The 25674-nt window shown below is 40.3% G+C and overlaps 2 protein-coding genes across 2 annotated transcripts in view; one reads left to right on the top strand and one right to left on the bottom strand.

Moving 5' to 3' along the window:
• POLR3G (RNA polymerase III subunit G) overlaps positions 1-6775 on the bottom strand; it is a 63736-nt gene extending 56961 nt beyond the window's left edge. The window contains 3 exon segments of the mRNA XM_043969008.1: positions 6524-6572; positions 6575-6650; positions 6653-6775. Of these exon segments, the coding sequence (XP_043824943.1) occupies positions 6524-6572; positions 6575-6650; positions 6653-6715 (188 nt within the window). The 5' untranslated portion in view covers positions 6716-6775.
• MBLAC2 (metallo-beta-lactamase domain containing 2) lies at positions 6775-24671 on the top strand. Its single transcript, XM_043969021.1, has 2 exons — positions 6775-7495; positions 20934-24671. Exons 1-2 carry the CDS (start codon positions 7042-7044, stop codon positions 21317-21319), a joined length of 840 nt encoding a protein of 279 aa, XP_043824956.1. The 5' UTR covers positions 6775-7041; the 3' UTR covers positions 21320-24671.
• The last annotated feature ends 1003 nt before the right edge of the window (positions 24672-25674 follow it).

Here is a 25674-nt window from a genome sequence, read left to right as displayed (position 1 = left end):
TACCTGGAGAAAGTTACTCTCTTTCTCCTGGAGATTAGACGTTCTCTAAGCCTTGTAGCTTTAGACTAATGACTAGCAAATCTCTATTTCTGGCTCTAAACAATTCTCAATTCTATATGTCAGTCAACAAATATTTATTAAGCACTTACGACCTTCAGACAAAAAGCTAAATGTTGAAAATAGTCCCTATCCCCAAGGATCTCAAATCCAAATGCTGGAAACAACACAGGGACATACAAAATATAGAGACAGTAGTTGAAAGGTAATTCCCAAGGAGGAAGCATTAGCTTCTAGAAAGGACTGGGAAAGGCCTTGTACAAAAATGTCCAACCAAAATAATCATCTTTTTTACACAAACAGCTATCCTTGAGCACCAGACTAGAGTAAGAGGGCCTCAATTCAAATCCTATCTTAGATAAGTCGTTTCAACTTTCAGGAAGTCCATTTTCTTCATCAGTAAAATGAGAGGCTTGGATGAGAGGAACTCTGAGAAGGTGCCCCTCAGCTTTGATCTAAGATCCTGATTTCTTTGTGTGTCAAAGGTATGACCCAGGTGCAAACTGTCTGATTCATCTCTGACTTCTTTCTTTTCCTTTGACTCATCTACCTCAATCTCTCAGGACACCAATCTCCCCTTGTTCCCCTCCTACCTGACTTACAGCTCCTTCTCTGTCTCTTTTGCTGAATTCCCTTCCAAGTCCTGTCCTGGGACCTCTTCTCTCCCTTCCTCCACACTACTTCACTTGGTGTACATATCAGGGCTCACACATAATTACCATCTCTATGCTGAGGACTCACAAATTCCACCCTAACCTCTTTGCTGACTTCCAATCTCTTGTCTCCAACTGCCTCTTAGATATCTCAAATTGGATGGATGTCCCATGGTCATCTTAAACTAAACATTCCAAAACATGTCAATATTTTTCCTCCTAAATCCTCTCTTCCTATTTTCCCTATTATTGTAGAAGGCAACACCCTTGTCTCAATCCCTCAGACTCACAACCTAGGGGATCATCCAGTACTCCTTAGTATCTATCATCCCCCCTATTCAATCAGTTGTTAAGACCTATCGATTTTACTTTTTCAGTATCTCATGAATGTTCCCTTCCCTACTCTGACATTGCCAGGACTCTGGGGCAAGGCCCCATCATTGCTTAACATGTAGTCTATTTCAATAGCCCATATAGTGTGCCTGCCTGCCTCAACTTTCTCCCCTCTCCAATCCACCCTCTATTCAGCTACCTAAGTGATTTTCTAAAATCACAAGTTCAATCCAAATCCCCCCCACACACACACACTCACTCAATAAACTTCAGTGACTCCCTATCACCTCCAGGATCAAATACAAAATCCTCTTTGAAACTCAAAACCCTTCATTACCTAGCTCCTTCCTACCTTTCCAGTGTTTTTATACCTCACTCTCCACCATGTACTATTGGATCCAGTAACACTGGCCTCCTGGCTGTTCCACAAACAAAACACTCCATCTCCCGGCTGTGGGCATTGTCTCTGACTATCCCCCATGCTGGAAGGTTCTCCCTCCTTATCTCCACCTACTGGCTTCCTTTATGTCCCAACTAAAATTCCAAATTCTACAGGAAGTCTTTTCCAACCCCTCTTAATTCTATCATCTTTCCTCTCTTAATTAATTCCTATTTATCTCATATATAACTAATTTGTGCATATCTGTTTTCTTGTCACCCCAATTAGATTGAGAGCCCCTTGAGGGCAGGGATGGTCTTTCACCACTTTTTGTATCCCTAGCACTTGGTACAGCACCTAGAACATAGTGCTTAGTAAATATTTACTAACTAAACCCTCTTCCTGGTGAATTTTTCTTTTGAAATCTTTCTCATATTTGTCTCTTCCTTTTCATTTGTAAGTCAGGGTCTTATTACCTTAATCCCAGACTGTGTTAGGTTCATAACTAGTTCCTCTGCTCACCTCCAAACCACTCTGCAAATTGTTGCCAGATTAATCCTCCTAAAATACTTGCTTTTTCAATAGTATCCAGTGGTTTCCCATTTCCTAAAGACTAAATCTTCAGGCCCAGAAAAAAGCATAGCTTGCTTTAAGTGGCAGGAAAAGAATCCTCAGTCTTCAGACCACTGATGAATCTCTTGGGTTCTGTATCCCTCTTTTTCAACCCATTAATTCTACAAATTCCCTGTATTTCAACCAAGAGACTACTCATTGTTCTCTGAATAAAAGGTGTATGCTCTAGTTCAAACTTTTGCTTGGGATGATCCCTTTCTCTCTACTCCACTTCTCACTTTGCTCCCATAAACCATAAGGAACTGCCAAGGAATTCCCTTACTCTAATGCTAGTTGGCATTTTCTCTTCAAATTAGTCTTAAGAGAATTGCCGAGAGCACTTGAGAGATAAAGTTGACTTGTCCCCAACCATAGTCAGTATGTATCTAAGCAAAACTTGAATGCAGATCCATCTTCCTGGCTTTGACCAGGTTTCAACTACACCCCATTCCTTCTTCTTCTTTTTTTTTTTTTTTTGCAGGGCAATGAGGGTTAAGTGACTTCCCCAGGGTCACACAGCTAAGTAAATGTCAAGTGTCCGGGTCCACATTTGAACTCAGGTCCTCCTGAATGCAAGGCCAGTGCTTTATCCACTGCACCATCTAGCTGCCCTGCCTCGTTGCTTCTTAAAAGCTCAATTCTAATGTCAGCTCCTTGTAATATACCTTACCTTATGTAATACCTTCTGTAATCTTTCCTGTTACAATCTCTAATTTGGCCTCACAATTGCAGGTGGTTTTTTCTTAGGCTCCCAAAGTGTAAAGTCACCAAATGAACCGTTCTCTTATACAATTTACAGGCCTTAACAGTGCCTTTTACTAATAAGGGCCTTAAAAATGTTTGTTGGATAACTTTTCCTACATCTTCATAGCTGCGTTAAAAATATGAGCATTTAAACAGTGACACTGGGGAAAAACCAGATTTTGTACAGTGCTATAAGGCCTATTTAATTAGCAACACATTTGCAGCCCATGAAATCTGAGAGGGAAATTAATGCATTATTACCTGATGATAAAAATGCATTTTAGGTACTTTTGAAAAATTCAGGGCAGAAGGTTCCCATGTGTTTTAACAACTAAGCCATTGGGGCAGCTAGGTGGTGCAGGGAATAGAGCACCAGCCCTGGAATCAGGAGTACCTGAGTTCAAATCTAGCCTCAGACACTTGACACTTATTAGCTGTGTGACCCTGGGCAAGTCCACTTGACCCCAATTGCCTCACTAAAAAAAAATTAAAAAAACCAAAAAAAACCAAAAAGCAACTAAGCCATGATCCTCAACAGTCTTCAGTAAACCAAAGAAAGAGGCTGTCACCTAAGCAAGGATGAGGTTATAATGGTTATGTATCTCTTAGATGATTGTGGTAAAATCCTCAGAAACACAATAATGTTTGTTTCATACAATCTGGCTTTCAAACTGATTCCACTGAATGGGTTTTCTCCAAAGTTACTAATGATTTCTTAGTTGCCATTTCTAGTGGCCATTTCTCAGTCTTCATTCTCCTTGACCTCTCCTCAGCCTTTGACATTGCTGATCATTCTCTCCTCCTAGATATATCTTCTGCCTGGGTTTTGGGGACACCACTCCCTCAGTTCTCCTCCTACCTGCTTGACCACTCCTTCTGTCTTCTTTGTGGATCCTCTTACAGATCACACCTTCATTGTAGGTGTCCCTCAGAAGTCCAGGGCCCTCTTCTCTCCTCCCTCTATAAACTACCTCACTAGGTGATCTCATCGGGCTTTCAAAGATTTCATTGCCACCTCTAAGCTAATGACTCTCAAATCTATCTATCCGGCCCCAAGCTCTTGGCTGACTTCCAAACTTGAATTTCCCACAGCCTTTCATACATCTAGAGTAGGATACCCAGTTCCATCTCAGTTGACATCTTAAACTAAACATGTTCAAAACTGAACTAATTATCTTTCTCCCTAAACCCTCCCCCACCCCTAACCTTCCCTATCACTGTTGAGGGCAACATCATCCTTCCAGTCCCTCAACCTCACAACCTAGGTGTTGTGAGAAAAAAAAATTTTTTTGTGGGGCAGTGGGGGTTAAGTGACTTGCCCAGGGTCACACAGCTAGTGTCAAGTGTCTGAGGCCGGATTTGAACTCAGGTCCTCCTGAATCCAGGGCCAGTACTTTATCCACTGTACCACCTAGCTGCCCCAAGAAAATAATTATTAATAATGGATTTCTTGGGGAGACCCAGGGATCAGTTTTCTCAGTCCTTTCTCCCCCCCACTCCAGAAAGTTCTGTTCTCCTAGATCTCATCTGGGATGAACCTAAGAGATTGATTCTTTTGTCTAGCTCAGTGAAGGACTGATGGGATCAACTATATAATGGACTTTGCCTAAAGGAACTTGAGTGAGGGTCTTTCCCTGATGTCATCTGCAGAGTTCATTTTAATTTAGACCACCCTCTAGTCAAGTCAACCAATGGAATTGAATGATGTTAACCAATTAGCTTTGATCAATGTATAATGACCCACCTCTATCAAAAGAAAAGGGCCAATCAATCAATAAGCCTTTATTAAGTCCCAATACTGTGCCAAGCCCTGGGGATTCAAATTGAGGCAAAGTCCTTGCCCTCTGGGAGCTTACTGTCTAATGGAGGAGAAACCACATGCAAATAGATGAAAAGTAAGGATACTGTAACATAGGAAGTTGTTAAGAGAGAAAAGGCACTAGGATTCAGGAGGACCTGAGTTCAAATCCGGCCTCAGACACTTGACACTTGCCTCTAAATCCTAGTGCCTTGGCACAGTATTGGGACTTAATAAAGGCTTATTGATTGATTGATATTAATTACCTACTATTACTACCTACAAAGTAGACCAAAAAAGAAAGGAAGGAAGCCCTGATGCCCTAATCCATTCAGCATCCCACAAACTTCAGTGGTTTTTCTAAACCTTTTCATCACTCCTCAAGGCCCTCATGGTTTCCTATACCCTTTGCCTCAGCCAAGAACCTAGCCTCACATTCACTGAAAAAAAAAAAAAGAGGCTTTCATCTCATAACATTCTGATGCCCTCTGTTGTATTCTCCATCAAATTGTGAGCTGCAGGAGAGTAGGAACTGTTTTTTTTAACCTTGTATCCACTTAGCACAGGGTAGGCATATAGTAGGTGCTCAATAAATGGGTGTTGACTGACTTGATATTCTAATGGGGTATAAAGCACGAACAGAAAAATGAATTCAAAATTTTCAGTCAACATCTCCGTCATCTTAAGCAGTTTATAGCCTGAGAATAGTATACTTCCCCTCAAACAGAGAGGCATGTTAGTATTTGCCTTCCTAAAATGCAGCTTGTCTAATTATCTTTTATGACTCCATATTGCAGACTTCAAGAAACTCTCAATCATGAAAGGCCTAACAGTGCAGTGTGGCTGGGACACCAACACTGGCCAAAGTCAGCCTGGGGCAACAATCCCAGGAAATTGTCTAAATTTTGGTGGGTGCAGTCAACACAAGGGTGGGGTGAAGGACCGTGGGAAAGGCAAATTAAAAGGAAAACTCATTTAGGTGGCCACACCCACCTTCTCAAGACTTCCCCAATTGATCTTTTGCCAGCTACTTCCTCTTACTTAGCACAGCCCCTTTGACTTCCCATCCCCCTTACCTTGCTTTTATTCCAACCATGAAAAAAGTGTAAAAAATAAATCTTATTTTGTTTTAAAGCCTGGCAGCCCTCCTCACCTCATAACACGGTTTAATGTGCTGACAGGTAAGTAAAGAGATACGAAATGTTCTGTCCTTTGCAGCAAGCCTGCTGCAATGACCAATAATACCTGAGGGGGATGGGGGCGGGGGGGGGGGAACCCTCCACTACAGAAGGTTATGTTCACATAACGTGGTTAATGGCCCACAAAGTCCTGAGTAATGAGGAAACTACTTTCTAATCTCATTGCAGTCAGCCCCAGCAAGGGGGTTGGGGGGGAACTAGGTTACAATCAGATAAGAACCATTATTGGACATTTGGGGTTTAATGGGAGCAGGAAGAGGCAGCAGTGTCCAAACTTCGTTCTGGCCGGGGGCTATGCTTTCAATTAACTTCTCCTACCCGAGAGCCCTTTCCTTTGGCTGCACGTTGACTCCCCTTTCCCCTCAAGGTCCCCATCGCCTACCTCTCCTCCCTGGCCGGACTTGGCTGGGGCTGCTTATGTTCTCAAACTCACAAGTGTGCCCTCGCAGGCTGGCGGGGAAAGGGTGCCGGGTTACCTGGGCAGCCTCTCCCCGTCGCAGGGTTCCACCTCCAAGGCAACTGAACCCCTCCCTTCTCTCTTCCCCCTTCAGAACAGCATTCAAATTCCGGCCGACTGAGGTCTCTTAGCCCCGCCCCAAGCCCCGCCCCCTGCACAGCAAGCTTTTTCAGCCCTGGGCAGGCGCCCTGACTGCTGCCGGACCGGCCTCGCCCCCACCCTTTCCTGGCCGGTTTGGCTAGCACTAGAAGGCGCGCTCGGCCCCCGCGAGCTTCGGGAACGCGCGCTCACCCTCGTTCGCGCGGGACCTGTGGCTTTGCGGACGTCGCTCTCTCTGCCTCCCCCCTCCCTGCCGTTGCTGCAGTTTAATCCACCCCGGAGTGAGGAGGGTGGAGCGAGAAGGCGCCGCTTTCCGCGCTTTCTCTCTCCCTGCTGCAGTGGGCTCTGCGCTGCAATTGGAAGGCGCTGGCCCGCGACGCCCATTCGCGGGGGCTCAGTCGAGGCTGCTGTTGCTACTGCGTCCTTCCCACCTCCCCCACCCCCACCCCCGCCCCCGCCCCTCCTCTTGGCCCTGGGCCTCTCCCGCGCCCAGCCCCCCCCCTGGACTGAGCCCCCAGCCGAGCCCTCCTCCTCTCCAGACGGCGCCGACAGCCTGTGGGAGCTGCAGCTGTGTCAGTAGCCGGGGGAGAGAGAGAGAGAGAGAGAGAGAGAGAGAGAGAGAGAGAGAGAGGCCCCCGCCGTACCCCTATCTCTCTGATCGCACCCCTGTACCCACATCCCCATCCCTGCGCTCCCTCCACATCCCCGGCATGTCGGCCCTGGAGTGGTACGCGCACAAGTCTCTGGGCGACGGCATCTTTTGGATCCAGGAGCGCTTCTTCGAGTCCGGCAACCGCGCCAACATCTGGCTGGTGCGCGGCACGGAGCAGGACGTGGTGATCGATACCGGGCTGGGGCTTCGAAGCCTGCCCGAGTACCTGTACTCGGCCGGCCTCCTGCAGGACCCGGACAAAGGGGAGGACTTGGTGCGGCGGCCGCTGCTGGCCGTGGCCACCCATGTCCACTTCGACCACGCTGGCGGGCTCTACCAGTTTGACCAGGTAGCCGTGCACCGGGCCGAGGCGGACGCCCTGGCCCGCGGGGACAACTTTGAGACTGCGACCTGGCTGTCGGAGAGCGAGGTGGTGCGGGCTCCCAGCCCCGGCTGGAACGCCAGGCAGTTTCGAGTGCAAGCGGTGCAGCCCACCCACATCCTGCAGGAGGGTAATGAAGCCCTGGCCCCTCCGTGGGGAGAAGGGCACGAAGGGAGGGGGAGGGTGCATGAGCCTGGAAGAGCAGCCAGTGATCTTAGCTAAACAGAGGGGGCGGGGGAGGGAGAGCAGGGGGTGAAGGGTATGGGGATCCTTTGCCAAGTCACCAAAATGACACCTGTCTCCATTCCTTCCCTTGGAAGGAAAAAAGATCCCTGGAGAGGCCCCTTGGGTTCCCGGGGCTCTGCAGATGGGAGGGTAAAGCGCTCTGCTACTGTAGGGATACCGTGTACTACAAGTGGAGTAGAGAAGATGGCTCCGCCCCCTAATTAGTTTCCGGAGCCTGGTGCAGTGGGAATGCCACAGGCTGTGAGACTGGATTTCCTGAAAGCTTTCCACCCACTCATTCCCATTCTGAGCACCTGTTTGACATTTCCAGTCACTTAAGGAAAAAACCATTTCTTTTTCGCCTCAGCCACTTCATAACAGACCTCGCTCCTCCTTCAGACCCTACCTTGAAACGAAGAAAAATAGTTAAATAAAACGGAAAGACACAGCATTTGTTTGCAGCATTCCCCACCCTTAGTCTCCTTCGCTACTCAAGGGGAAATGTTTTGTTTGTATTATAATACCAGGACTAGTTACTGCTTGTAATCAGAGTTCTGGTGCTTTTTAGTGCTATTTATTCACGTTACTGCCCTCATTTGCTATATTTCCTTGGTTCTGCTTCATTCTGCCTCAGTTAATACAAGTATTGCCGTGCAATACCTTATCTCCAAATGATGTCCAATATTTACCCCATATACCTTCTGTTTGTTGAAAGGAGCCTCAGTAACTGTCTAAAAAGCACCAGCTCTGAAGTGAGAGGGCCTGGTTCAAATTCCACCTCTCAGTGCATGTGTGACCTTGGACAAATTAAAGCTCCCTCAGCCTGAATGTTTTCTTACAGGCTCTAGATATCATTTAAGGTGACTTCCGGTCATAGATTTTTAAGATGAGAGAAAGTCACATCCTTATTTCAGTATCATTGGTTTCTTTTGTAATTTTATGTATTTTACGCCTTTAAAAATATTCCGAGAAAAGAGCCATAGACTTTGCCAGACTGCCAACGGGGATACAGCCACAAAACAGGTTGAAGAACCCTAGCTTGCCAGTCTAGGCTATTGAGAATCATGATTCTCATTTTTCCTGTCTGAGCCTGTGATTTCATTTGCGTATAATTCCCTCCACCTTATCTTTGGCTCTGAGTCTTTTTTGTAACTTGTTTTTTTCGAATTGCCCGGTACATTGAAAGGTTGAGTGACTTCTTTACTGGCCCATAGTCAAATTTGTCTGAGGCAGGATTTGAGCTGGAGTCTCTCCCCAAAGCCCGATTTTTAGTGACTACACCAGGGCAATATTCCATTACATTCATATGCCGTAATTTGTTCATCCATTCTCCAATCCTTGGGCAGTTTAAATTTTTTATTTATTTTTTGGGAAGCAATGGGATTAAGTGACTTGCCCACTGCTAGTAAGTATCTGAGGTTGGATTTGAACTTGGGTTCTCCAGACTTCAGGGCCAGTGCTCTGTCCACTACCACCTAGCTGCCCCTCCGGCACTGTTTTTAAATGAAATTTTATTTTGTTTTTAGATTTACATTCTCTCCCTTTCCCCCATGTGCAGTTGCATGGCACAGTGGCTAGAGCCCAGGCCCTAGAGTCAAGAGGACTTAAGTTCAAATCTCACCTCAGACACTTACTAGTTGTGTGACTCTGGGCAAGTCACTTAACCCTAATTGCCTTAAAAACATCCAGGGCCATTTGAACTGTTGTATATCTTGCCACTAAACTCAGGGGGCTCTGGAGGAGAAAATGAGGTTGGTGACCTTGCACAGCCTTCCCTCCATGAAATCCAATTCACTGCAAGTCATGACATCACCCCCGTGTTGGGGAGGAAGGACAAACAACAATTGCCAGCTTTCCCCACCCCCAAGTTCAGAAAACAAGAAAAGTAAAACCCTGTTATAAACATGCACAATCAGGTAAAGCAAATTCCCAAATTGGCCATGTCCAACAAAAGGCTCAAAGATATTGTTACCATCATATAATTGTTATTGTGTAAATTGTTCTCTTGGTTCTGCTCAGTTCACTCAGAATCAATTCATACAAGTCTTTCCATGTTTCTCTGAAACCATCCCCTTCATCTTATAGCATAATAGTACTTTTTTTTGCGGGGGGAGGGGAGGCGGGGCAATGAAGGACAAGTGATATACCCAGGGTCATACAGCTAGTAATGGCAAGTGTCTGAGGTTGGATTTGAACTCAGGTCCTCCTGAATCCAGGGCCAGTGCTTTATCCACTGTGCCACCTAGCTGCCCCATAATAGTACTTCTTCACATACATTTACCATAACCTTGTTAGCCATACCCCAGTTGATGGGTAGCCCCTTAGTCCCAATTCTTTGCCACCACAGAAAGAGCTGATTATACATTTTTTTGTACATATGGGCATTTTTCCTCCCTCTAATCTCTTTGGGGCTATTGAGGTTGTGGTTTTGCTGGGATCAAAGGCATGTACAGTTTAATAATTTTGGGGGTATACTTCCAAATTGCTTTTGAATATGGCTGGATTTCACAGCCTTTTCCCCATAGACCCTCTAGCATTTGTCATTTAACTTTTTTGTCAACTTTGTCAATATTATGGGAATGAGATGAAATCTCAGAGTTGCTTTAATTTGAATTGTTCTAATTATTAGTAGAGGATTGTTTCATATGACTTGATAGCTTGGATTCCTTCTTTTGAAAACTGCCTAGTGACGTCCTTAGACCATTTATTAATTGGGGAATGAATAGCTCTTATTCTTTTTAAATAGCTTTTTATTCTTTTTAAATTTAAGTAAATTCCCTATATATCTTAGAAATGAAGTCTTTATCAGAGAAATTTACTGCAAACATTTCTTGCCCATTTATCTTCTTCTCTTCTAAATTTGGCTGCATTGGTTTTGTTTGTGCAAAAACTTTTTAAATTTTATGTAATTAAAATGATCAATTTTATCTTTATCTCTAATTTGGTCACAAACTCTTTTCCTATTATTTCTTTTTCTGAGAATCTCTCCCATCATCAACTCAGCCATGGCATTATCAATTCCAACACGTAGCTTTAGCTTTAGAGAATCATTTTAGGGAGCAATGAGTGGAAATTATTTATACATTTATTTATTTATTTTGGGGGTGAGGCAATTGGGATTAAGTGACTTGCCCAGGGTCACACAGCTAGTAAGTGTCAAGTGTCTGAGGTTGAATTTGAACTCAGGTACTCCTGACTCCAGGGCTGGTGCTCTTTCAACTGTGCCACCTAGCTGCCCCTATACATTTACTTTCTAAAGAGATTTTTGCCTTCCTTGTTGACTCAAAGAAGACCTTTGATTGTGAGAACAGAAAACCAATGAGTAGGCATTGCACAAACATTTAACATACCCAAATTCAACTCCACAATTCCACTAAACAAACTAGGCCAAAAAAAAAGGGAAAAGCAACAATTTAAACATTGCCAGTTCTGGTCACTACTAAATGCAAATAGCCTATATCCAGGAATGCATGTGAGATGGGGAGAGCAATCTGTTAATCCTCAAACTGGTCTCAACATGTGGGAGCACTAAGTGTGATTCTAGAACCTTCTCTTCATTATGCCTACAAAATGGTAGAGCTAACAGCAAGAGGGGACATGTTTAGTTGGCTTTTCCTGTTCATCCAGAAGGTCTTCCCTGGGTACCTTTTTGCTTTATTGTGTCCCCTTTTGACTCCTGGTGAAGCAGGAATAAAAAAAAATTCATTCTAATAATGTTTTTTGTGAAGCTTTTTCGAGGATTTTTTCCCCTTAACTATCAGTTTTCTTAGCCAACTAAGACTCTGCCTTTTTTGTTGTTTTCCTTTGAATGGAAATTCTGAATATCTACTTCCCCTGATTAATAATTTAATTAGTGGAATTGTGAAAAATGAAATTTGCATTCAGTTGTTACCATAGAAACCATCTCAAGTCTCACTTGCTGTCTTACTACCCACTGCCTTCTTTTTAAAAGACCCCATTTTCAGCTGTAAATTTTTAAAGATATTGTGCTATATTTTGTGTGTGATTTAAAGAATTTTCCAGGGTACCATGTTGTCACCCTACACACAGAGTTTGGAATATTACAGGCCCTCCTCCCCACCCTGCTTGTAAGATTTGATTCCACTATAGGATGTAGAACAATTTCTGCATTTTTGCTATTGCCTCCATTTCCCAACTACAAACAAGGCCTGGAAAAGAGCCTGCTGATTGTTGTGTTTAAAAATTAATTACTAGGGGGCAGCTAGATGGCGCAGTGGTTAAAGCGCTGGCCCTGGATTCAGGAGGACCTGAGTTCAAATCCAGCCTCAGACACTTGACACTTACTAGCTGTGTGACCCTGGGCAAGTCACTTAACCCCCGTTGCCCCACCAAAACAAACAAACAAACAAACAAAATTTAATTACTATAGGGGGGCAGTTGGGTGGTGCATTGGATAAAGCACTGGCCCTGGATTCAGGAGGACCTGAGTTCAAATCTGGCCTCAGACACTTGACAAGTCACTCAACCCTCATTGCCCCACAAACAACATCATCATCATAATTCCTATAGACAGCAGTTTTAGGTAAGCCTATCATTATCACTATTATACCAGTAAAGGATTGACCACATATCTCCCTAATTTCTCATGACCCTAGGCCACATGGTAGTGAAGGCAGAGAGAATGCTTCAGCATGTCTGTTAGCTAGAGACCATGTGGTCTCCCAGAGAGATAGCATATGATCTCAAGAAGACTCTAGAGAGGGAGCTAGAGACAGACCAAGTGATCTCAGCCAAGAGAGATCCAGAAGTTGACCCAGCAGCTCTTACCAGCCAGTCTTCCAAAAGGTTTTATCCTCTTTTGATAGAGACTGGTCACTATACATTGATCAAAGCTAATTGGGTCATGATACATCAAACCTATAGTTGGTTAGCATTATTCAACTCTATTGGTTGATATGACTTGAAGATGGTCTATATTATAATGAACTCCAGAGATCACATCAAGGAAAGAAATGCAAAAAGCCCTCATTCAAATTTCTCAAGGCCAAGTCCATTATCTAGATGTGTTTTAATCCCATCAGTCCTGTCTCCATTCCTTTTGTTCCCTTGGATTTGTCCCAGATGAGATTTGATGAAGTTTCTCCAGGAGAACTGGAGTTTCTGGAGTGGGGGGGAGAAAGGACTGATCCCCAGGTCCTCCAGAAAATAAATTATTAATAATTCTTTTCTCACACAATAGATGTCTTTTATATGTGGATATGAGTACTGAGTAAAACCTGCATTTTGAGTAATGAAGTAATTACTTGTTTCTGAAAATGTTAAATGTTTTTTAACTAATTTACCTAGATTTCTTTTTTTCCCCCCAATCTGTATTTTGTTGTCAACACTATGTTTTAAGAAGGCAAGTTGTGCTTAGGACCCTAATTAAGAGAAGTTAGGCCCTTTCCCCCTAATATGTCTTCCACTCTAAGCTATCCTCCACTCAGTTGCCAGTGATTTTTTTAAAACTCAGGCCTGGCAATGTCATCCCCCTACTTAGTAGGAGAATAAGCATTTTTATAGTGCCTCCTATGTGCCAGGCACTGTGCCAAGTGCTTTACATATCTCTCATTTGAGACTCACAACAAGCCTATTAGGTACTATATTATTACTCCTATTTTGCAGTTAATGAAATGGAGGCAAGCAGGTTAAGTGAGTTGCCCAGGATCACACTGCTATTGTCTGAAGGCCAGGCTTCAACTTGGATCTTCCCAACTCTAGGCCTAATCCTCTCTATCCACTGTGCCACATAACTGTCTCCATCTCCTCCAGGATCAAATATAAAATCCTGTTTGGTGTTCAGAGCTCTTCATAAACTGCCCATCCCCTCACCTTTCCAGTCTTCTTTCATATTACATCTACCTTTTCCCACTTCTCCACCCCTGAAACCACCCCACCCCCATGTAATTATGCAGTCCAGTGACACTGCCCTCTTTGCTGTCCCATCTCCAAACTGCAGACATTTTCCATCTGTCCCTTATGGCTAGAATTCTCTTCTCATCACTGCCTACTGGCTTTCATTAAGTCCTAGCTAAGTCCCATCTTCTACAGGAAGCCTTTCCCAACCTCCTTTAATCCTAGTGCCTTCCATCTATTGATTATTTCCAATTTATCCTGTATATAGTTTATACACAATTGTTTGTATGTTCTTTCCCTTGTTAGACTGTGAGCTCTTGGAGGGCAAGCGATTCCCTTGACTTGATCCAAGTCTTTTGACTTTGTACTGGAATTGGCTGGACATTGGCTTTTTATGATAGCAAAACCAAGGAAACAAATTTATTATTAGCAGTTACTTTAAGTATTGCATTTATTTCAGATGTTTTATAAAAATAAAATCAAGCATTTTTTTAAAAAAGTAATATTTTAAGCAGTTGTTAGTTACAGCTATCATGATTTTGGGGGGGGGGGGGCAATGAGGGTTAAGTGACTTGCCCAGGGTCACACAGATAGTAAGTGTCAAGTGTCTGAGGCTGGATTTGACCTCAGGTCCTCCTGAATCCAAGACCGATGCTCTATCCATTGTGTCACCTAGCTGCCCCCTACTATCATGAATTTTAAAATGAATCAAGTGTTTGGAGCACCTATTTGTAGTTTAATAGTATAAAGAATAGCTTTTAGAAAAGACGAGAGAGATTCACAGAATTTTGGGAAGCGTGGGTATTCTCAAGTCCATTTTTCATGACTATATCTTTGTGGTTTTCTAAGTTTTAAGGCGTGAAAAGAAAGCTTAGTGTTTACAAAAACACTTGGAAAATTGATAATACTGACAAGCAGCTTCTACTAACACATCAGGAGCTGTAAGTTTCACCTTTTAAAGTAATATCTAATTTCCTCCTTACCTAGAAATGTTAATTTCCAGTCTCTGAAAAGTATGACCTATTAACTTGCTGGCAAAGTAGCTAGAAGATCTGGAAATAGCCAGATTTTAAAAATAGTGATGTGGAATAATGCACATTTCTCCCCATCCCCCAGAACTTAGTGCTAGAGAGGCAAAAGATTGTATTCACTTCATTTAGTGATCAGTTAGGTTAGTTACTTTCCATATGTCTAAAGTTGTTGGATTGTATCCCTAGCTAGACATCTAGTACATTTTGCAAAGAGGGGAACAAGGAGAGAGTAGCTAAATCATCACATATATCAGTAACAGAAAAATAATCCCCTTCTATTAATGATTTATTAATACCATTTTTATGGATTTTGCTTACAGTTGCATTTATGATGTGAAGATGAGTGGGTATTGTTGTTTTACAGAGTGCTTATAGTAATTACTTGAAGTCATTGAACCCAAATAATTCTAAGAGACTAATTGTGCTACCTGGTTATAGGGCTTGAGGCTTAGGATGCTTTCAATTTAGGGTAGAATTCCAGTTAGCTCCAGCATCCTCTAGATGGCCCAGTAATAACACAAGGCCAGAAGTAGACTACCTGGGAATTCAGAGTCCTAATGGCAAATTTACACTGTTATAAAGAAAACATGCCCAAAGAGTGTGTCCCAAAAGAAGCATCATTTTCCAAATTCAGGGAGATAATCATTACTCACTGTATCCAGCTTTCACCAAGCTATATTTAGAATATTATGTTCCATTTGGGGTGTGACATTTTAGAAAGGATACTATCAAGCTGGAATGAATCCAGAAGTCCATGATGAGGGAACTCAAAACTATGTCATGTAAAGGTTATCTAGGAGTGAAGAAGGTGACTTATCCTAGGGAAGAAGAAACTTAGGGGATGTTGGATCAGTATATTCAAAAGGTTCTCATGTGGAAGAAAGGTTAGACTTATTCTGTAAGACTTCACAGGCCAGAGCTAGCCAGAGGGTCAATGATTGGAAGGCAAATTTTTGTTCATTACCAAGATCAAACTTCTAAAATTTCAAGTAAATTCAGAAGTGACCTAATGAGGTAGCAAGTTTTGCATTATAAACAGTGCTCTGGTAGAGTCTGGGGCTTGTGAGTGATATAGAGGACTCTAAAGCATTGGGTGAGAGGTTGGACTAGATAACAAGGTCCTTTCTATCTCTTGGTTGCTTAGTCTGTATTTAGCTCATTTGGAGTCCTAAAGCTACAAAAATGAAAAAAGAAAAGAAAAGAAAAAAAATAACTCATGGAGTCCTCTTCCATAGAATAACTAAAATGAAAAGAGAATAGTGTCTCTTCCAGGATCAGCTAAAAATATTAGATTTTTTTTTGGCTTGGAAAGACAGAAGTCAAGAGACTGAAATTCCATTAATAAATGTTTATTGATTGATTAATTGAAGTCTTTAAAATCCCATAATGCTAAAACCAGGAGGCTTCCGTTTTCCAACCAGTAAAATATGAGTTCTTTCAGATTTCTAGGATATTGTCCTTTGATTCTGCAGATGGGAAAGTGCAGCAGTTTGGGATACATCCTTAATCCTTTGAATTTGTTATCATGGAGGGCCCTTCCATTCTTAATCATGACAGAATTTTGGTACTTTTGACATGCAATGTTAATTTAAACATTTGGATTTGAAAATCCAGCACTGACAAGGTATATATTTCCTTTTAAATATTTTGTCTTTAATTTTAGAGTGTGCTTTTCTACCCTTTGATCAGGAGATGCCTGGATTGCTTCCCATTTGGTTGAGAACAAGATTATAATGTTTTTTTCTGTCTTTTTAACCCATTCTTTTCCATTCCCAAAAAACTCACCATCTATTAAAATAATTAAGTATAAATAATAACAATAAAATAAGTTACTAAAGAATGCAACTCGTTAAAATTTGGTTCCCAACTGGTCCATTATTTACTGTAGCATTGCTTTTCAATCAATATTTAGGTAGATTTAGATTGTTTTTCTTTTGTGTCAAAACCTGCCCAGGGTGTGTACCTCTCATGGTCAAGAGCATGTGCCCTGCTAACCTGATATAACTTACTAGACAAATGGCTTTGCTATTACCACTCTTCTCAGTTTCTTTGCTTCTCCATCTTCAGAAAAGACAGTTTGGTGATTTACCCTTTTAAGTAGTTTCTTATAAGAAACTAGTTTGCAAGATGGGGAGGGAGCAAGCAGGGTTGGATTAATTTCCTTTTAGCTCTAGATAATATGAGGTCCTCACTTGGCAGTATGTTATTGGGAGAAAATCTTCAAAGTTTAATTATAATAGTCCTTACCTTGTACTGAATAAAGGAAAATATTTTCTTTTTAAAATTGTTTTTGTAATTTTAAAGTAACAATGAATTTTTTTATTAATCTGTCCCTCCCCTTACTTTCCCACTGAATAAAAAAAAAACCACCACCCAAACAAACCCCTCAACATATATCCCACATAATCTAGTAAAAAAATTTTCCATATTAGCCATGACTAAAAATACATGTTCTTTTCTGCATCTTAAGTTTATCACCTTTCTGTCAGAAGGGTGGTAGTGTGTTTTTCCTTCATTCTTTTGCCTTTGTGGTTTATCATGGCGTTGATCAGAATTCTAAAGTCTAAAATTAATTTCTCATATCAAAATCTGTTAGATTTACTCACAGAGAAACTTAATGACCTTTCCATCTTTGCTTTTTTAACCTTAGTCATTTGCTCCAAATTTTCTCTTCCCAGACTAATCCATACCTCTTTTATGAACAACATTTCCTTTGAAACTTTTTGGGCATCTCTGACAGCTTACATTTAGAAGAAATATTTCCAGAACAGAGGGGCTCATCTTTTCAGAACAAATTCTAGTTTATTCTAGAATACAACTTTTTAAGCTCATCTAAATAGAGCTAATCAAGACTGATAAATAGAGCTATAAAATAGTTTCACTAATTGCCTCTGTTAGAATAAAAGACTGGAGAAACCATTGCTCTGATATGGTGTGGCATTTTTGATGTTCTAATAATACTCACATGCATACTACTCATGGTATGAACACTAGTGAGTTATTGCAAAGATCAAATGACATTATGTATGCATGCTTTGAAGCAAAAGCCTTGTGAGAGTAAAGGACTATTATTTATTGCTTAACACAACCTTACTTAAAAGGTTGGGCCCCATAAATAAGAGCCTATAAAAGTAAACTGATCCATCCTAAGCACTTTGCTTACTTAGTGGATGATTGTTGGTAGGTACCTTTCAATGGGCTCATACACCTAACCATGGTTAGGCTTTCCCTGCTACAGATAACCAAAAGAAACATATAACCCACATAAACGTGTTTCCTGCAAAAATTCAACTCTTCAAGCCATTTGCATTTTTCTTAATCTCTTCTCTATACTAAACTATATCCCATACAAGTTAGTGAAAAATTCAAAGCAATATAACCCCTAAGTATAAGGTAAGTACTAGTATAATTAAACTTTAAAATTTTTCTTGCTTAAAAACATATTATCAAATCATAAACTCACAGGATCTACAGCTAAAAGGATGCTGCTAGTCCAACCTCTCATCTTCTAGATGTGAAAACTAAGTCCCAAAGAGCTTGTGAGTTGCCTAAGGTTACATAGATAGATTCAAATCCCATCTCTATTAATTACTAAGTGCTTCTCCCACACTAAATTCACAGTTACCAGTGAACTAAACATCTCACCTACAAGACTGTGGTAACATTTATTCTTAGCACCTGGTTGAAAATTACCACCTATTCTAGCCTGTTAACATTTGCTTAGGAGATAGTTCTTTCCCCGGATTTCTTAAAAGGTCCTCTATAAAAACCATTTGATCACAATTGAGCAGTTTGTTGGTTTTTTTACCAAAGTTAATAGAAATTTCTTCCCCTCTCCCCCCCACATATTGAGGGTCAAATAAAATAGCACATAATTATTTGTAAGTTTTCCAAAGGCACTGTATTCTTGCCTTGCAAGAGAAGTCTAATCCCAAAGCATTATTTCAAAGAGGATCTTGGAAATGTGTCATTCCATTCCCAATGGCATTAGCTTCAGACCTAGCACTAGGGACAGGATAATGACAGTGTGAGGGAACATTTATCTTGGACAATTGGCCAGAGAGCTTAGTTATAAGCCTTTCCCTAGCCCTTATATGTGATTTTCTGAATCAGGTTTCAGCCACTTAGTTCAGAGAAACTAGTTTTCCATTTGATTCTCTGCTGGAGGATCAGGAGTATTAATTCAAAATAAAATTCCCCCCATGGGGCAGATGGGTGGTGCAGTGGATAGAGTACCAGACCTGGAGTCAGGAAAAGTCATTTTCCTGAGTTCAAATCTGGCCTTAGACACTTAGCTGTATGACCCTGAGCAAGCCACTTAACTCTTTTTGCCTCAGTTTCCTCATCTGTAAAATGAGCTGGAGAAGGGGGCAGCTAGGTGCAGTGGATAAAGCACCGGCCCTGGATTCAGGAGTACCTGAGTTCAAATCCGGCCTCAGACACTTGACACTTACTAGTTGTGTGACCCTGGGCAAGTCATTTAACCCCCATTGCCCCACAAAAAAACCCCAAAAAACAAAACAAAAAAAAATGAGCTGGAGAAGGAAATGGAAAACCATTAGTATTTTTGCCAAGAAAACCCCAAATGGGGTCAGACACAACTGAAACAATTGAACAACATTCCCCCACAGGTCCCAATTTGAACAGCTAGGGGTTCAGGGTATTTTGGATCTCGTCACAATCCTCACAGCTTAAAAGTCTGTCAGGCCTGGGGCAGCTAGGTGGCACAGTGGAAAAAGCACCAGCCCTGGATTCAGGAGTACCTGAGTTCAAATCCGGCCTCAGACACTTGACACTTACTAGCTGTGTGACCCTGGGCAAGTCACTTAACCCCCTTTGCCCTGAAAAAAAAAGTCAGGCAAATGGAGCCCTAGCTATTACTGATTGTTTTATCTGCAGAAAAGTATCCCTTTGCTACCTTACTAATTTCTCTCCTTTGAGGCTCTCTTGAAACTGCACCTCCATTGCAACAACTTTTGCTACTGATTTGAAATGGAGAAATTTTCATCCATTGTTCCTCAATCACTTACCTTCTCACTAATCCTGCTGCCTCTTTCAATCTTTCTGAATGTATATTGCAACATATTTTGCTCTGGGTCTTCATTACATGCCCCCCAAACCTTTTTATGCTAATATTTGCATAAATAATTTTAATACATTACCTTAACCTGAAAACAAGGCTTCTGAAAAATCTGGAATTATCCCTTTTGGTCAATTACCTTCTTAAATGGAGATAGGACATAGAGAATTATCTAAGGATTTAACAATATTATGGAACTAAGAGAGAGATTAGAGAAATGGAGGGGAATATATGAATAGCCCATTTATAAAGTATCATATCAGGGGGCAGCTAGGTGGCTCAGTAGGTAAAGCACCGGCCTTGGATTCAGGAGGACCTGAGTTCAAATCCGGCCTCAGACACTTCACACTTACTAGCTGTGTGAGCCTGGGCAAGTCACTTAACCCCCATTGCCCTGCAAAACAAACAGACAAAAAATAAAGTATCACATCACTACAAAGATGACATATGTAGGGCATAACTCATCTGTGGTCTATTAAAAGTCTTTAAGAATTACATTGGCCAAAAAAAAAAATGCATTCCCCTGAAGCCAATCTGGCAATGAACATATCTGAACTTAAAGGTCCTAGACCAAAGCTTCTTAAACTGTGGGTCACGACCCCATATCATGCAACTGAATGAATATGGGGGTTGTGAAAAATTTGGCCACAGTCAAAGGTTATGTAGACCTATTTTATATACCTATATGCCCAGGGTCTTGTAAAAATTTCTTGGGCAAAAAGGGGTTGTGAGTGTGTTAAGGGCTAAAATTCTAGCTAAACTGTCTAAAATATCTAATGAGTGGTCGCCAATAAATTATAAGCTTTAGCAAGAGTTAGACTTTTAAGCATTTATTAAGGAGAATAAGAATTTGGTAAAGAGAGAGAGAAAGGCCTAGATTCCTATCTATTAAAGGGAGAGCACATTTCTAGCTCCGCTCTCCACCAGAGTCCCAAGGAAAGAGCCCCAGAGTCAGCGCCAGTCTCTTCCTTCCTCCTCCCACTAGTCCGCGTCACTTCCTCCCGCCAAAGAAAAGACTCCTGGTTCTTGCCCTCAAAGACCGTCGCTTCATGGGCAGAACTCTTCTACAGTAAGTATCCAGCAGGTGGCATCATTCCAATCGTTACAAGTGGGAAAAGTTTAAGAAGCCTGACCTGAACTAAGTATACATTATATCACTAGTCCCATATTTGAAGTCCAGCCCTGATTCTCACACTTATTTCACTCTTAAAACTCACTTGGGGAAGTAATCTCTTTTTGTGAAACAAAGTTTGGAATGCAAATTAACCTATTGTTATCTTTCTCAAACCATGTAACTTTGTATCCTTGTACACATATCTTTGTGACACAGTTTATAATGAGATTTTTATCTTTAAAAATCTGTTTCTCATTTCTAGGGGATGTGATCAGCCTTGGTGACAGACAGCTCACTGTTATGCACATGCCTGGTCACTCCAGAGGAAGCATTTGCTTACTCGACAAAGATCGGAAGATTCTATTCAGTGGAGATGTTGTATATGATGGAGCAATGATTGACTGGCTTCCATACAGCCGAATAAATGATTATATTGTCACCTGTGAGCGTCTGATAGAATTGGTGGACAGTGGTGTGGTAGAGAAGGTGCTTCCTGGGCACTTCAACACTTTTGGAGCAGAAAGGCTTTATCGCTTGGCTTCCAACTATATTTCAAAAGCTGGGTTGTGTCACAAAGTTTCAACCTGTGCCATGAGATCTCTTGCAAGTTTAGCTCTGCGTGTAACCACCTCTAGGACCCCATCCTAGTTTGGATGTATTGGTTTATCATGTAATTGATACTTTTAAAACCAAGCAGTTTTGTGGTTAAAATAATTGATTGTGATCATTTCAAGAAGTGCTTTCTCAATATTAAGGGGAAGGGAGGGGGGAGAGATTTGAAAAGGAATAAGCCAAAAGAGGGAGATTTCTTATTTTAACTTATTTACTTTCCACCAAATAATTATAATAAGCCTCTGAAAGAAGCTAATAGCTTGCCAAAGCTGTTGCCTTTTAAATGTTTGTGGGTTTTGTTTTGTTTTGTTTTGTTTTGTTTTGTTTTGTTTTGTTTTGTTTTTGGTCATTGAAACTGTGGGGTGGTTGCATGGGGAAGGTATTTTGGAGAACAGGAAAGAAGAGTTATCCATTCCTGCCTTTGGAAACTCTCATTTTATTTCTTACGTGTATTAAAATAACTTTTGGGTTTTTTTGTGCCCCAACCTTTATGTTTTCAGTATTACATTTAAATTGAGAGATGAAATTTCTTCAATTTAAAACCTATTTGAACTCAATGTGAAACATATTATATAGCTATTTATATGACAGCTGAAACATTTCACTACTGTAGGGACTGGATTCATGTGTGCCATGATTTATTTATTCTTTGTGTAACTTATTAATGAAATAGTCACTGTCTATGATGTGTTTATTTTATTTATTTAAAAAAATAGTAAAGTGCACTTGGGGTTGATGCAATGCTTTATAAAACAAATACTTCAGTAAAAAAGACTGAAAATATATTGTTATAATTGAAGTGTTATATTTTGCAAATAGTGAAATTTTAAGTGTGCATATTTAAATGCAAGTGTTTAGATTTCTTGAAAGGACACTGTCAGGTATACTTAAAAATATGTGATTTGAAATAATTTCCTTCACTTCCTTCTGGTCTGGAAGGAAAAGTTAAAAAATTGATCTTGGAACATTCTGTCTTTGGGAAACACTTCATGTGAAATCTTGGAACTCTTTTTTTTTTTAATGTGTAATCTTGAAAAAAAACCCACAGGTATTTTACTTGGTCCTTTGTCATATGGTGCATTAAAGGGCTCATCAAATTAATCTCAATGTGTAAATCAGATATTAATCTTTTCCTGATTCACAGAACTGATTCTTGTCTGATGGGTTTTAAATCACCTACAACCTTTGGTTGAAATGGAAAGATCACATTTGCACAGTTTAAACAAAAGCTAGACTAGTATTTAGTGATGCATTTTGGTGTGTGTGTGTGTGTGTGTGTGTGTGTGTGTGTGTGTGTGTGTGTGTTACTTTGGAGAAACTTAAAAGAGTTTTGTAAACTCTCATTACTGCTTTTCTAGTACTCGAATTCCTGAATTCAAACTGGGACAGTTACATGAAACTAAATTTTAGCAGTGATGGACTAGAGTTTCTGAAACAGTGTGAAACTCTCTTTCCCCAAAAATTCTCCATATTCATTCATTTAAACAGAATTTAACCATCGATCATAAGTACAACATTATGCCAGGAACCATGGGGAAATTATAACAGGAGTTAAAATGGGGTTTCAGCCCTCACAGAACTCATGGCTAAGCTAGAGCAAACATATGAGAGAGCGGGATAGCAATGCAAAGTAAGAATAACAAACAACAAAAAAAGGTAGTGTACATGAGTACTGAGAAACAGAACAAATAAGTGATGTTTATATGATGATTAACTAAAGAAAGCTCATGAGAAGAGATGAATAATGAGCCAGATTTTGAAGGAAGGGATGGTTGTAGATTGGCAAATTACTTCTTTACATCAAACATCCCTTATGCTGATTAAATAGGTTTAATAGAAGATTTTCAGTATGTGCAGTATTCATGGTTCTTGGGGGAGTAACAAGAGGCAGCAATACTGCTTTATGTAAGAGCCTATAAAAATGAATATCTTTTCTATCCTGTTTTCTTGTAGCCATATGAGTAATTGAAGACAAGGAAAGTAGGGGGTTCAAGGCTGTATAAAACTCATTGTGGTTTTTGTGTTCTCACTAACCACTCACACAGAGCCATAATGCTCATCATCTGGAATCAAAGAAACCAGACAGTTGTTTGAGTACATATAAATAAAGATTGTGTCTGTGCTGTGTGATCTCTTGCAAGGTCAGTTCTCTGTGTAACAAGTATCATGTCCTAATCTAAATTGATCTTGTAATTGAATCTATCAATTAAAACTAATTAATTTTGTAGGCTTTAAAAATAACTCAGTGTCATCAAAAAAAGTTTTCATATAAAAAAGTGAAGATAAAATTGGGTATTTCTTAGAATGATCACTTTTTAAGATTGGATTTTGAAGTTTATATGTGAATATTAAGAATTTCGGGGGCAGCTAGGTGGCACAGTGGATAAAGCACTGGCCCTGGATTCAGGAGTACCTGAGTTCAAATCCGGCCTCAGACACTTGACACTTAGTAGCTGTATGACCCTGGGCAAGTCACTTAACCCCCACTGCTCCGCCAAAAAAAAAAAAGAATTTCAGTATTATATTGAGAATTATTGTGGTAGTATCTGTGAAGCCATGAGCAAAATTACTAAATGGCTTTAGAGAGAGCCATTATTTTTACACTGGTTATAAAAAAGTAAGCTCTAAACCCTTAAATCACTGAAGACCCTATTAGCTATTAGGGTTTTATATCATTTTCTCTTGAAGAAATAAAGGTTTTAGGTTTACACTTGTAATGAAAATATCCAAAATTCATTAGGGAATGGGGTGCTTATTTGGTAGATGAATAAGGTTTCAAAACATTTAAACTGATGTATGTTAAACTACATTACTCAAGATTGTATTACTGTACTACTGTTGAAACTTGTGAAAAGTCTGGCTTGGTAGAACAAATTTAACAAAGTGTATTTTTACTCTCCATGATATGGGATGTGCCAAGACTAAAACAAATGAAAAAACCCTAAGCATTTTCCCAATATATGTACATTTGTAATATGTATATTTTCACCCTGACAGTGACCCTTTAATATTAACATACTTTATTACTTTAAAAAAAGTTAAATTGTAAGTTGTAAAAATTGAAAATATTTAGAAATCATTTTTATTCTTTAAATTGGTAGTGCTGTGTCTTTGGTAATCCAGTTTCCTTACTGACTTTCCATGTTAAAAAAAAAAGGGAAAGAAACTTTGATCTCTTTTCCATCAACTGTAAACTATACATAATTGATGTTAAAGCAAAAATGTTTAAGCGTCTTTGTTCTTGGATATAATCTGAATGTAATATTCTCAAACTGTCTGCTTGTAGTTTTCAGATGAGTGTAAATTTAAAACATATAATAAATATTTAAAGGGATACAGTATTTCCTTGAAATTCAATGAGTGATTCTATGCTTGATATTTTTTAAAATTACATCTAGCCTTAATTTATTTGCATCAATTTTAAAAAATTTAAGCATATTAAAGCAATAAAGTACCCTTTTAAAAATTAATGTTAAGATATGATAAAACCTTTAAAAGTCTTTTTTTGTTCTGAATAGAATTTTATTTTCCAAAATATATGTAAAAAACAAAATTTTAACATAAATTTTTTTTAAAACTCTGTGTCCCAACTTCTCTATCCCCCTCCATTCCCACCCCCCCACCCACAAGAACTCAATCAATTCAAAATAAGTTATATATGAGTAGTCATGGAAAAATTCCCATATTAGCTAGTTGTGAGAGAAAACAGTCAAAAAACCCAAAACTTCAGATTAAGAAATTGTCAAAGAGGAAATGAAAAAAAATTTTTTACATGTGTTTCCATCTGTTTTCAGATACTATCAGTTGTTTCTCTGCAGATGGGCTGCAATCTTCAAACATCCTTCAGGGTTATATTGGATCATTGCCTGGCTGAAAACAATCACATGCTTCCCAGCAGATCATTCCCCACTATTGCTGTTATTTTGTATATAGTACGGTTCACTCTGCTTCAGCTCATGTAGGCCTCTCCAGGTTTTTCCGATAGCATCCTGTTCATCACAACCTCTATATAGTACCTTAAGCTTGACAGAGAATCTTCTTCACAAAAGCCCAGCAAAGTAGGTACCATACATTTTGCTATTATAATCAATCATCATAACTATTTCCCTCCATCCCACTCCCTTCCCATGACATTTACTCTATCTTCTTTTTACCTAGTCCTCAGAGGTGCCTTACTTCTGACTATCCCTTGCTCTGTACTCCCTTTTTTCACCCTTCCTTCCTTATTCTCTTCCCCTCCTACTTTCCTGCAGGGTTAAATCGATTACTCCTCCCAATTGGGTATGAAATCTATTCCCTCCATAAGCCCACTCCAATGAGATCAGGGTCCCTGAGCTAATTCTGTGTTCTAAATTTTTCTTCCTCCCTCTCTCTTCAACCCTCCCTATGAG

This window comes from Dromiciops gliroides, chromosome 1 (assembly GCF_019393635.1).
Source record: "Dromiciops gliroides isolate mDroGli1 chromosome 1, mDroGli1.pri, whole genome shotgun sequence".
Classification (NCBI taxonomy): domain Eukaryota; kingdom Metazoa; phylum Chordata; class Mammalia; order Microbiotheria; family Microbiotheriidae; genus Dromiciops; species Dromiciops gliroides.
Note: the sequence above shows the minus strand (reverse complement) of the source record. Positions and strands in the feature narration are given on the sequence as shown.

Coding starts and splice junctions, on each gene's coding strand:
- MBLAC2 (XM_043969021.1), top strand. CDS start 7,042: ATGTCGGCCCTGGAGTGGTACGCGCACAAGTCTCTGGGCGACGGCATC. Junction 7,496..20,933: donor CACCCACATCCTGCAGGAGG/GTAATGAAGCCC, acceptor TCTCATTTCTAG/GGGATGTGATCAGCCTTGGT.